Source organism: Fundulus heteroclitus, chromosome 12 (genome assembly GCF_011125445.2).
Source record: "Fundulus heteroclitus isolate FHET01 chromosome 12, MU-UCD_Fhet_4.1, whole genome shotgun sequence".
Classification (NCBI taxonomy): domain Eukaryota; kingdom Metazoa; phylum Chordata; class Actinopteri; order Cyprinodontiformes; family Fundulidae; genus Fundulus; species Fundulus heteroclitus.
The window spans coordinates 30,702,551-30,716,196 of NC_046372.1; the positions used below are offsets into that span (position 1 = coordinate 30,702,551).

The 13,646-nt window shown below is 40.1% G+C and overlaps 1 protein-coding gene across 2 annotated transcripts in view; it reads left to right on the plus strand.

Moving 5' to 3' along the window:
• Nucleotides 1–13,646, plus strand: part of slf1 (SMC5-SMC6 complex localization factor 1) — a 49,132-nt gene that overhangs the window by 17,723 nt on the left and 17,763 nt on the right. For both annotated transcript variants that reach the window (XM_021315780.2, XM_012861372.3), the window contains 2 exons: nt 11,616–11,708; nt 12,669–12,851. In XM_021315780.2, coding sequence (XP_021171455.2) covers nt 11,616–11,708; nt 12,669–12,851 — 276 coding nt within the window. The remainder of the gene's footprint in view (nt 1–11,615; nt 11,709–12,668; nt 12,852–13,646) is intronic.

Consider the following 13,646-nt stretch of genomic DNA (forward strand, 5'->3'; position numbering starts at 1 on the left):
CTCAACAAGCGAGGCAGCCGTGTGTTTCTAGGTTTGGACCGTTAGTGCTCTCCGTATCGCGCGTCCCCCAACTTGCGTTGCGTTGAAATCCAGAGATGCGCTTTTTTGTTTTTCCTTTGTCTTGGAAATAACAAAACTGTCACAGACGGAGATAATGGGTTCCTCCCACAAAAACTATCACATATTAGTACCCAAAGCGTGCCTTAGATCTGTGTTTTAGGGCTGTTAAATGCAGCAATTAGGGTACAGCCGCAGAGATACAGCGGCTACACCGGTGGAACTTCCTGCAATTACAGGCAGCGCACTCCGTGTGAACTCTCCAAAGTGTCAGAGCTCATATCTCCCTCCTATAACTGATCAGAAAGGCCCTGTGCCGGTGCAAAGGAAGGGTGGAGGGTAAAGAAGAGGCACAGGAGTTGGAGGGGAGGGGGAGCAGGGGGGACTCAAGGCTGTTGGCATGTGTTGTTTTCCTGCTACGTGATCTCTATACCGATGCGCCTGGCATTAATTTTTGATGAACCATTGGCACCGCATCCTCTCCCCTCGCCCTCTCATCCCTTCCCCTCTCGTCCCCCCCTTTTCTCCCTTCTTATTTTCCCTGTTATAGGCACTTTTCACCTGCATGTGTTAGCTTGCTTTCTTGTATTCTACACATCTTTGCTTTAGAGTATCTGACTTGCCTTGTGGAAGCCCTGTATCTTTGTCACACTTGCTCAAAGGGCTGAGGGATTTGGGAGCAACTTTCTTTTTTTTTTTTCTTCTTTTTTTTCCCTTTTCTGCATTTTCTTCTTGTAGCTCAGCTTGGGTATCAATTTTAATGAACCTAAATATACTGCAGATAAATTGTCAGACAAGAACTGCTGAGTATCATTGTGGAAAACCTGGATGCATCTTTGCTGCACGTCATCCCGGAGACAAACTATTAATGTCAATATTTAGTCTTTCAAAAGCTACACAAATAGTTTTGTACAAGGAAAGATCTATTTAGAAAATACCTAAATAGATCCTTGAAATTGATTTTAGCAGCATCATACCAGCAAAACTAATTCTTGATAATATGAAGTATTAAAGCTCCCCGCTTTCAGAAAAAGGCTCACTTTCTTTTGATGTTTTAATTTTCAGCTTGTTAATCAGGGGACATGGGGACATATTTTGGACTAGATCATCAGTGATGGTCTGAACATTTCCAAGGGTTTCTGGAACTTTTTTTTGTTATCTTTTTAAAACATCATTACCATTGACTCTATTTGCTAAAGAGATATTAACAGAATACGTTTCTGTGGGGACAGTTAAACTGAAACGTTTAACCAAGTTTACTCTTCCACTTCGAAATTGTCCTGTAGCTCAGTGAATCTCAGCTGGCAGATAACATCCATTATAAAATTTCAGACATGAGTTATTCCATTGCTCCCTTTAAGTGGAAGCTAGTCCCCGGTGAGATAGATTTCTCCGTGGAGAAATGCTCCAGTGGTACGAAGTGAAAAGGGGAGTGTGGAAAAGCCGAACGGAGGTGGCGAAAGACTGGACTCCAGGTTGACTGGGACATCTATAATCAGAATCAGCTTCATTTGGCCATGATTGTGTGCACAGTCAAGGAATTTGACTTCAGTTACAGCACTCACAGCATACAGACATTGGCAAGGCAAGGCAAATGTATTTGTATAGCACAATTCAGTACAGAGGCAATGCTTTACATGATTAAAATACAGGAAAATAAAACAGAATATAAGCAAGTAGGAATAAAATGTAGAAAAAAAAACATCAATAAACAGTTGGACTAAAAAAGTTGAACTAATGCTGTTTCAGAAGAACAGTTTAACTAGAACAGTCAAAAACAGTCTTAAAAAATTTGTTTTTAATCTTGATTTAAAAGATCTCAGGCTTTCCGCACTTTTACAGTTTTCTGGAAGTTTGTTCCAGATAAGTGGAGCATAGGAACTAAATGCTCCTTCTCCCTGTTTGGTTCTGGTTCTGGGTATGCGGAGTAGACTGGAGCCGGAAGACCTTAGAGGTCTGGATGGTTGATACACTGATAATAAGTCTGTGATGTATTTAGGTGCTAAGCCATTTAGGGATTTATAGACTAACAGGAGTATTTTAAAGTCTATTCTCTGAGATACAGGGAGCCAGTGTAAGGACTTTAGAACTGGGGTGATGTTCTCTACTTTCTTGGTCTTAGTGAGGATGCGGGCAGCAGCGTTCTGGATCAGCTGCAGCTGTCTGATCCACTTTTTAGGCAGACCTGTAAAAACACCGTTACAGTAATCAATTCTACTAAATATAAACGCATGGATTAGTTTTTCCACATACTGCTGAGACATCAGTCCTTTAATCCTGGAAATGTTCTTCAGGTGATAGAAAGCCGACCTTGTAATTGTCTTTAGATGCTTTTGGAGGTTCAGGTCTGAGTCCATCACTACACCCAGATTTCGGGCCTGATTAGTGGTTTTTAGCTGAAGCGACTGAAGCTGTGTGCTAACTTTTGATCTCTCCTCTATTGGTCCAAATATTATTACTTCAGTTTTGTTTTCATTCAACTGAAGAAAGTTTTGACACATCCAGGCATTGATTTCTTCTAAGCATTTACTCAGTGCTTGAACTGGTTCATAGTCACCTGGCGACATGGTGATGTAGAGCTGTGTGTCATCTGCATAGTTATGGTAGCTGATGTTGTTTTTTATGATCTGAGCTAGAGGGAGCATGTAGATATTGAAGAGGAGGGGACCCAGAATGGACCCTTGGGGAACCCCACATGTGATTTTTGTCATTTCTGATGTAAAGTCACCTACTGATACAAAAAAGTTCCTGTCCTTTAAGTAGGATTTAAGCCAGTTAAGAGCTGTACTGCAGAGGCATAAAACTGGGTATAAAACTGTATTTTTTTTTTTTTAGTTTGTTTTGTAACATAAAGCAAAGGGGGTAAACAAGAAGGTTGTGATAATGCAAATGTACTTAATTGCTTTCACAGCAGCGTCGCTGACTACTAGGCAGCGAGGCGTTCACAGGAACACAGTCCTGAGCAGCACTAGTTCTGATGGTACCAAGTTTATTGCATCATCTGCTGACCTGTTTGCCTGGTAAGCAAACTGCACGGGGTCCAGCAGTCGGTCTTTTTTTTTTTTACCTTCAGATGCTTCATCACCAGTCTTTTAAGGGTTTCTTGACTGCAGACATCAGGGCAAGAGCAGGGTTGTCATTTAACCCTGTACTGGTGTGTCTCCACGGGACCAAGATGATGGCAGAGCGTTTGAAGCAGTAGGAAACCTCACATAGCTCCTGAGACTTGGTGAAGATCTGAGTGATTGGTGCCAGTTGGTCAATGCAGTCTTTCAGGCAAAATGAAGAAGTAACATTAGAGTTGACAAAAGTCACACAAGGGGTTCCCCAAGGTTCCATCTTGGGGCCCTTCCTATTTAACATGCTCCCGCTTACCATAACTACGCAGATGACACACACCTCTGCATTACAGTGTCACCAGGTAACTATGAACCATTCAAGAATTGAGTAGATGCATTAAATGTCGCTGGTCCACACAAATGGCTCTTTTCCCTTTCTTGCGTCGGTTGTTTCTGCCCTGCTTTTCTTCTTTCTTTACTTCTATGGCAGCGTTACCACACCACCCACTGGCATGGCATGGATATTACAATGCCCATAACGGCTCCTCCTGCTTCATGCGGTTTCATCTGTATACTGAAACTTTTCTGGGCAGATGCAGTATATTGGCTTTGTGTGGATGTAGCCTGAGTGTAGTGATGGACTGAGACCTGAAGGTTGAGCGGTATGACTGTGTTCCCATGTAGGGTTGTTTGTCCTGTGTGTCTCCATGTTGTCCTGTGATGGACTGGCAATGTGTCCAGGGTGTCCCCACCCCAACCCCATCCCCATCCCCCAGGGCCCTGCACGCATAAGCAGGTATAGACAATGTCTGGATGGATGATGATTAATCACACCTAACAAAAATGTCTGTGGCCGATAAATAGTAACCGAACAGAACTTTTTTAAGAGAAAGGAACAGTTTTCCAACAAGGAGGCATTATTCATTCTCATTATTCCATGTTTTCAGGTAATTGTTGTATGAGAATCTCCTTTTGATATTTTAAAATTCTCATCTTTTATGTAACAAAGTGTGTTATCTTTGCTATTTTTTTTTAACAATTTCACAACTAAATGGAAAAAAATAGCTTTTTAGGAAATTCTGCAAGTTACAAAGAAGCCTTAAGATCGTGTTAACAAAAAAGTAGACAACACTAGCTAATTGTTTGATGTATGAATCATTTAGACGCGAAGTGGCTCTTAATTGGCTTCAAAAACACAAAACAGTATCACAATAAAAAATCATGTTGGGCATCGGGGAAAATAGGAGACAGAACAACCAAAGTCTCAAACAAAAAATCTGAAAGGGTTTGGAATGAATGCTGTAAAATATTATAAGAAAGTATTGCTTTGGGTCTCTTGGTTGTTATTGTTTTTTGTTCAGAGTTGTTCGTTATTTTGATTTTCTATTTTTAGTCTTCAGAACTTTCCAGGTACTTTTAGTTGCCACCACATTGTACAGAAGTACGAGTTTACATGAGTTCAGTATGGCTACTGTAATAAAAGTGGCTTAACTTAACTGGTGAATATAAATGCATTGATTTGTATTACTAACAGTGGTTGGCACCAAAACAAACATCTAATCCCTGTTTCTGACTATAAAGCACTCAGCTTGGCTATGACTTAGTTATTTTATATATTTAGACTACAATAAATCTACAGAGTTGTGTTATTTTAAATCAATTTAGCTGAACTTAAGTCCTCTGCAATTCCAGTAAGGCATGACTTCCCACTGCATGTGTTTGTATGTGATTTTCCCTCTGTGTCGTGTGTGCGCCTCTTTGATGGCTCTTAACACAGTTTGACTTTTGTTTTTGTTTTTTGGTGGTTTAGTTTGCTTTGTGCTTACCAGTAATGTTTAACATATTTACCAAAACTGTAGCAATTTTCAGGCACAGCGCTCCCTGTTGCCTCAACAAAATGTAGAAGCATGCTTTGTGACTTTCTAGTGAAAACGTCCACATATTAAACTGGTCTGCCTGTGGGTCACAAACAAAACAAATCACTTCTTGTCTCTTCACTTTTTTTCCCCTTTTCCAAAAATCGTTTTTTTGTCTTTTATATTTCAAAAAAGACACACAGACAAGTAATTCACAAACGCACAAAACACCAAACAAAACCGAAAGAAAACACATTAACCACTTAAACATTGAAGGTGACAAACATTAGTTGATTGAAGTGAGACAAAGTACGTTTGTCTCACTGCACGTTAAGTTTGATATCTCAGTGGTGTATGTTGAGATTTAGAGATTTAATCACAGTGCACAAGCTAGGTATGGGGTGATGGCATCGTCCTCCCCAAATCTAGGCGTCCCGACATCAGTATTTCAGTTTTGTTAATTTTTTCAAGCAAGTGAGTACATTTGGAATTAGCATGAAGATAACAGACTTACAGCCATTATAAGAGTAAAAACATAAGTTAGCTAGAGAACTTTCAGTCCTTCATCATTATGAGTATTTATATTTTCCAAGAATAGCAAAAACTTTTCCCATATCTTTTTGAACACATAATATTTGCACTTAATCATAAAGGAGAGTTTCTCCAAGGCTTGATAATGTAGACATCCAACTTTTTAATTGGGGTCTCATTACAGGTTTCCAGGACTTGGCTATACTATATTTGGCTTGCACCAAACTGTAAATTATGGATTTTTGATCAATCTTGCTTATTTGAGTCTGAGTGGGAAAAATTCCTAAGATACACAGCCTAGGACAGGGATTAAGTTTAGTTTTATCCAATACCTACTTCCAAAAATTCTGAATCTCAGGACATTTCCAAAGGCAACAAGTTAAATTGCCTTTATCTCCACATTTAGCACATGTATCCGGTGAATAAATGTAATAATGTTGGAGTAACATATGTTCTCATCAACCATTTGTATTGGATTAACTTAAATTGAGTATTAATAGATTGTGTCTGTGCTTTCAGACAGGCCCTCTGCCATTCCTCTACTGATATATTACATTTCAAGTCTTCACATCATGCCATTCTTTTGTCTTCTAAGGATGTCTGGGAGCTGTCTTTAATGATGTTTCTCTTCACTTTTTTAAATTGAAAACAACATGTAGGATTTCCGTCTGATTGCATTTGGTTAGCTTTTTTTGTACGACCTTCATTGCTGATAATCTCAGAGTATTTTTAACATGGGGAGAACTACCACAGATGGTGGTAGAGGCAATTTCACCAGGGACCGTTGGCACTGTGCAGATGTGTGCTTTGTTGCTGCTCGGTAGACAAAGTTTGCTGTACAGTATGCTGTCATGCAGTGACATTTGTCTTGTTGTCAACATTTGGAGGACTCCTTGTCTGTACTTTTGAGTCTTGAAGTGTATTCAAATGCCCGTGTTTAAAAGCTCTCACCAGAACAAATAGTGTCTGCAACCATAAAGTCCCTGCAGAATCACGATGTCTGCAGCTGCACTGTCTTTGTCTTATCTTGATAGACTAATTTTATCTTTTTTTCATATGGAATTGTGATATTTTGACAGCACAGTCCTATGATGGGTTTGATAAATTACTATGTTGTCTGTCTGGCCATATGCATGCATGCAATCTACTGACCTTCTCCCATTCTTCTCTTCTTTAAGCCACTCATTGAATAAGTGTAAACAATATATATCTTATTTTGATGAAATCACGTTATTTCATCAAAATAAGAAAGATGTAAACAAAACGTACAATGCTTGCATAGAGTACAGTGGGGTGGGGGAGACTCTGCTGTCGGCAGTCTCGCACACCCCAGCCACAATCCCAGTTTCATTGCGTTTTACACATACACGTTTGCTTTCATCACAAAAATTTTACACACACATGTAAACACGATGGATGGGGGGGGGGGTTGTGTGGCCATGTCCCAAAGTGCTGGGCTCCTGTGTTTGTAGCCCCCAGGCTGTCTCCCTGGGACTGCTGTGGCCTTTTGGGGGGCCGGAGCCACCTTGCCATTGCTGCTCTTGGGTGCTGTGTGTTTTAGGCCGTCTACCGTTCTCGCCTCTCTTACAGCTGTGCGACTTTGTCTTCGTCAAGATGCCAAACTCGCTCACATACAAACACCCACTCAACACAAACACACCTATTTCTACACACACGCTTACCCACACACAAATAATCCAAATGGTTGAAGGTCATACAAATAGAGGTTATTCTTACATTGATGTGGCCTGCGTACTTTAATGTTGGATCAAGGTTGGATTTTATATAGTCAGTGACTCATTTAGGATACCGTCTTGAGGAATCTTTTTTTTGTTGAGCAAAACTTCCCCGGCACATGGAGGCAACCCACTTCTCCATTAAGGCAAGGTAAGTTTATTTGTATAGCACATTTCACTACAAGGACAATACAACGTGCTTTACATGATTAAAACATAGGAAAATAAAAACGGAATAAAAGCAAATAAAAAAACTGTTGGAATAAAGTGTAAGAAAATTGCAATAAAATAAAACGGGAAAATGTAAACTAAAAGTAAATATTAATGATTTTGGTCTACAGTTTGTCTACAAACTTAAACTAATGACGTTTCGGTTATGGTACAGTTATGCCTGTAATGCCACAACAGGACATGTGAAGTAAAATTGCAAAAACAAATTTAGGATACATAAACTGGTTGTGATCCTGACATTGAGAAGGTCCTCATTAGAGGTGTAACAAAGCATCGATCCACACCAATATATCGATTAGATGATTAATGATCCAATTATATCGACACAAAATGAAAACATCGATCCACATCGTCATTTTTAACATACGCCTTTATTTTTAAATTCAAAAGGGACGGGACTATAGTGAAGAAGTGATCCATTATTATTATTATTATTATTATTATTATTATTATTATTATTATTATTATTATTATTATTATTATTATTGTTATTATTATTATTATTATTGTTGTTATTGTTAGAACAATTCTATTGTTGATTTAAACGTCTGATGCCTGTAGGAGCTTAGTAATAAAATGGTCAAATCATATTTGTTTGTTTTTTTGTAAGTTGATTTCAGTGTAAATGTGTTAGATGGGCAGGTGATATTGCATCATATTAAGCACAGACTTGTGAATTGAATTTAATTGAGATTGTATCGTAACAGACTGAGATATCGGCCAACATCGTATCGTCATCCAAACAAATCGACATAACATTATATCGCAATGGTGGCAGGTTGCTGGTTCGATCCCCCGCTCTGACTGTCTCAGTTGTTGTGTCCTTGTGCAAGACACTTCACCCACATTGCCTGCTGGCGGTGGTCAGAGGGCCCAGTGGCGCTGGTGCATGGCAGCCTCACCTCTGTCAGTGTGCCCCAGGGCAGCTGTGGCGACAAACACAGCTCACCACCGTCAGGGTGTGAATGTATGAATGACTAAAACTGTGGTGTGAAGCGCTTTGGAGGTCGTCAGACTGGTTAAAAGCGCTATACAAGTACAAGCCATTTACCATTTTACCATAATGCTGAGGATTTCCACCCTTAGTCCTGATGCTGCTGCTTTTTCACTGACACAACAAATTTAGTTTATCCTTGGTTTCCTCATGTGGAATTTTGAACTATTGGCTGCTAACGCTAATGCCTCTAAAGTTCTTTTTTTTCTCTCTCTCTCTCTCTCTCTCTCTTTCCAGTGGAGTTTCACTAATCTTGGCCTTGGGAAATTATTTAGCTGCCACGGCTTTTGGAGCCAGTGACAGCAGCACTCTTCAAATAGTTTTAAATACATCCAATAACGGGCCACAGAATTGTCTCCTAACACATTCCTGACAAATGGCATTGTTACAGGTTCCCGGCAGCTTTTTCGGTCCTGAGGATCAGCGGGCCAAAGCGCCGCTTTACAGGAGAACAGCAAGCGGACTGAGGGGATATAAAGCAGCAACGCGTACATTTAACTTTTCTATTAAAGTGTGAAACGGGGGATTTATAGAAAAGGACAGGCGGATTTATCCTTTCCGTGCTTGTAAATGCTGAGCATGCAATTACCCCTATAATAGAGGCGTTGTGTCCAAATTGGAGCCATTAAAGTGATTTAACACTGCGCGGATTGGCTCTGGCATTTGCGAGGATGTGTACACATAAGGTGCAGTGGAATGGTTGTTTAATCGCAGCATTTTAGCGCCCAGTAATTGCGCAGCGGCCCACGAAAAAAAAAAAAAAAAACTAAAATACCTCACTCTAAAGCTCACTCATTAAGGACTGTGGTTTGGACTTGCTTTCAATGTCTGTTTAGCTGCTTTTTATTTTTAATCCGATGATACCTTGGCGCGCTTTATTAATAGTTCCAAAAGGTGGTAGTTTGCAGGAAAAAATGTTATGGCATCTGTTGGAGGTCTTTCTTATTTAGTCTGGCTTTTAAAATGAGTAACGCGTCTGCTTCCATCATGTGAAGAGGTGAAAGGAACCGTTCAAATTGTGACCAGTCTGAGTGATTTTTAAAAAGAGCGAGCCGAACTAACTTTTTACTTCGTTAGCCTTTTTGTAACTTTAATGTCTCAGAGTACTTTCACCTCAAGTTGTATGGGTATTATGAAAGAAACAACGACGTTATAGAGGATCAGAGATAGAGTTAGGCTGGTATCTGCATCTTTTAAATTTGGCCTTCTGCAAATATCAGCTTTGCTGTTAAAATTATTGGCCGTGTCAGCGGGGCACTCGTGTGTGTGTGTGTGTGTGTGTGTGTGTGTGTCTGCTGCTGGTTTATGGCGAGCCCTTATTCAGCTTCGGCAAAGATTTTTGATCATCTCAGAATGGGTTTCTCAGTGCTGGTATTGCTAATATCATGGTCTGTACCGGGGAATCCGTCTTCTGTGGTGGCTGTCGGTGAGGCAGAGCAGACCTGTAAACATGATGCATGTCAGGGACGCAAAGTTTCTCTCCTATTGCACGAAAGGAGAAAGACGTTTCTGCTTCTGCTCCAGTTTCAGCTCGTAAAACTCCTTTTTATGCCTCGAGAAATTGGCAGAATTTGGATTCCAAAAAAATAAAGAAAATGACGCACGGTTTAATAAAAAGCATTTAGGGCAACATAAATAAATATAGCAGGGATGCTGGTCTGAGTTGATGGCGTCTGATCGCAGCAATAGGGGTGGTTCAGGAAGGGGTTTGACGGAGGCGGGCTGAATACGAATGTATCGACAGCTTTTTATTTTACTTTTGTAATTGTAAAAAGAATAATTAGAAAGGTTCTTCCATACCCAGACTGTCACGTAAAATCTAAAAAAAAGAACAGTAAAAGTGGAAAAACCTATGCATGCAACTGCAACTCTACTTTCTATGTGAAATAAAACTGTGTATAATTTGCACTATGCGGCTTAGCTTTATGTTTTCCTTTTGCATTCCAGAGAGGAAGAATTATTTATATTCAGTGTTTTTTTTTTCCCCCTCCTCATCCTAGCAGGTATTATTTGCTGTAGTTTAATTCTTCTTCTGCATCCACAAAGGCTGGTCTTCACAATGAGTAGGATCCTGCAGAGTTGGTATTTCACAGACAGGCTTTGAAATGCAGAAAAAAGCTTTTCTGTTTTTATTTTTACGTCTTGCCTCACCCCTCTGTCTTCCATCCCTGTCGCCCGTTTTCGGCCCAGTCTTTGCTCCGTGTGCGTTCGAGCGGTGCCCCTGTCTGGACGAGGCATCCTGGGGCGAACCAGTAAAGCATTTATTACAGACTTTGCAGGTCTGCATTATACAGCCACTCATGCTTGGCCTTTAACTTCCTCTCTGAAGTTCAGCCATACAGGAAAAGAGGGGGCTCCTGCCCCTAATGTATTCCTGATTTTTTTTTTTTTTTTTTTTTTTTTTGCAGGGGGGTGAGAGGGTTGTATGAGGGGAAAAAATGGTGAATTCAAGGAGGAAAGAAATATGGGGTGTTTAAAAATTTAAATTGAATCCTTTGAGTTATTTTTTCCCCCCCCACCGACATCTCTTTCTCTGGTAGTTTGCTGAATAAATATCACGTGGCGAAACGTGGAATGCCCGGCGGAGCTTTTGAACCCAAAATCTGTGAAAAATCCTTTCAGAGTCTTTGTGCGTGGGCTCTCTACCATAACTTCCTCTCAAGTGACAATACAGAAACGAGCAGACAGGAAGCTGCTTTCTCACCAGTCCCTTTATACACTCACCTTCTGCCCGGATTTGAACATTTCTGGTCAGGGGTGTAGAAGGAAAATCTCTGTAAAAAAAAAAAAAAAAAAAAATGGAAAGAGCTAGGCAAATTAACCCAACTATTCGTCTATAATTTATTTTCCTCTCGTCCCTTTTTTTTTTCCCCCTCCCTTCTAAAGATCACCCCCCCCCCCCTTTTCTCATCACTCCTTAAATCGCATCCTCATTGGTGGGTCGTACTTTTTTTAGGTCAGTTTTTTTTTTTTATGTGTTTGGGGACATTTCAGTAATATTTTATTGGTGTGTGTTTCACACGCATGGGGACAATGGGAAGGACATCAGGCACACCCTAATTTGGGATCTCTCTCTTCTCTTCCCCCTCTTCTCTCTCTTTTGGGTGTGTTTGTCCATTTCTCTGTGTGTGTGCGTGTTTCTTGGTTGAAGGAGAGACCCTCCTACACAGAGCTTGCAAGAGGAACCAAGTGGAAACGGTGCTTCAGATCCTGGCGCTTCCTGGCACAGACGTCAATGTTAAAGGTAAGACTCCCTCGCGTTTGCGTTTTTTTTTTTTTTTTTCTGGAAACTCTCCCCGTTCCCGCAGCCACGCCGCCTGTTCGGGGTTTTCCGAAGAGCGATTAACAATGGGGGAAGAAAAGGAGCTAAGAAATCGGAGTGCGTCGTCTCCGAGGTTTAACCTTTTAGCTAAAATGTAAAGGGTGTGTCTAGAAAGAGAGCGGGGTGGGTTTTTTGGGGGGCGCTCTGTGATTACGGATTTACATCTACCTTGATGGGTGAACGGAACGCCTTTTGATATTTCAGAGTGACTTTTTTAGTCTCTGATCGTAGCCTCTGATGCGTTTGGTGTTTTTAAAGAATGCTTAAGGTGCTGCCTCAGCAGGGGGCTGGCGTTCAGCGTCTCATCAAGCAGAGCTGGAGTTGAAATAATAAAGCTGCAACTGATAATCTGCAAATTTTTCCCCCAAAAATTATAGAATTTCTCATGTTTCCTTTTTCAATATAAAAAAAAAATAATATATATATATATATATATATATATATATATATATATATATATATATATATATATATATATATTTTTTTTTTTTTTTTTTTTTAAGAAAAAAAAAAAGATTTTGTGCTTTTTGTTTTTCAAGTTTTAGAACATTCTGGTAAATTCAAGAAATATATTGACACTTGATATCAAGAACGTGTTAATGAGAGTCTTGTTTTGCTCATGTACCAAATACATGGGCAAAACAAGATTATCCGCTTTGTTTATGTGTATTTATGCTTTCTTACAAAACCAGGCCAGGAGAAAAACAATTTTTTTTCTTTCTCTCATTATGATAGCATTAGTTCAAAATATTCCTGCTTCACATTCAACATTAATGCTCATACATGATATAAATTTAATTTTCTCCTGTTAATTGTTGGCTAAACCAAGCTTTTTTTGCGTGCTTGCTTTGTGAGGTCTGTCCTTTTGTGTGTGATTTGCAGACCATGCAGGCTGGACTCCTCTCCATGAAGCATGCAACCATGGCAGCACTGAGAGCGTGAGAGCCTTGCTGCATCACCGCCCCGCCCCTGTCCTAACCGACCAGGTCGGCGGAGTCAGTCCGCTGCACGATGCCTTGCTCAACGGACACCTGGACATAGCCAAAATGTTACTGGAACATGGAGGTCAGTCAAACACAACTTGAAAATCGACACTCTTCCGGCCAGATAGTTTGCTTGGGAAACGTTACGATGACGCAACAGCGAAGCCCCTTTTTAGCAGTTTGCTGACCACTTGTCTGTGTTTCGTCTTCTCCGTGGGCTGCTGTGAAGGCTGGCGAGATGAATAGCAAAAGCTCTTTTTAAAGGTTTGGATAGTTTCTGTGTGTAAACAGCTGCCTCCAAAAAACACAAGTCCCAAGGAAGAAAGGGGAGCAAGTCCAGTCAAATGTTTCGTGACACTCCATGCAGTCCGATTCAAAGAAAACTGCGCCTCTGTGGTAATAAAGTGTTTCGGACAAACTTGTGAAAGCTATTATGCCTCCTCTAAAATGTAAACACGTGTTGAATAAAGAAAGTATAGATTGGACAAGATGGCGTTAAAATGATTGCAATAATGAAGTAATGTTGGCAGGCTTCTTATGGTGATAGGTTCTATTAATCTCACAAAACAAGTAGATGCGCTCAAAGTGAACTAGGACAGTAGTCCATTTTATATTATTTAGTTTCCAGTTCACACATAAAAAGGTGCATGTAGGTGTCAATATGCAAACAAGTATGTAATGATTACAAGGAAAAAATCAATTTAGCCCAACAAAGGTTTTTTTTATGTGTGTAATGAATTGTTAGCATAAAGTGGACAAGTTTCTCTGGTTCAGTGTTTTGAGTGTATAGCATTACTAACTAGTATTTTAAAACCATGCAATCCATTTATGCTTTAGGATGTTTTCTTAGTGATTGAAACCTTTTTGGGTCCTTTTT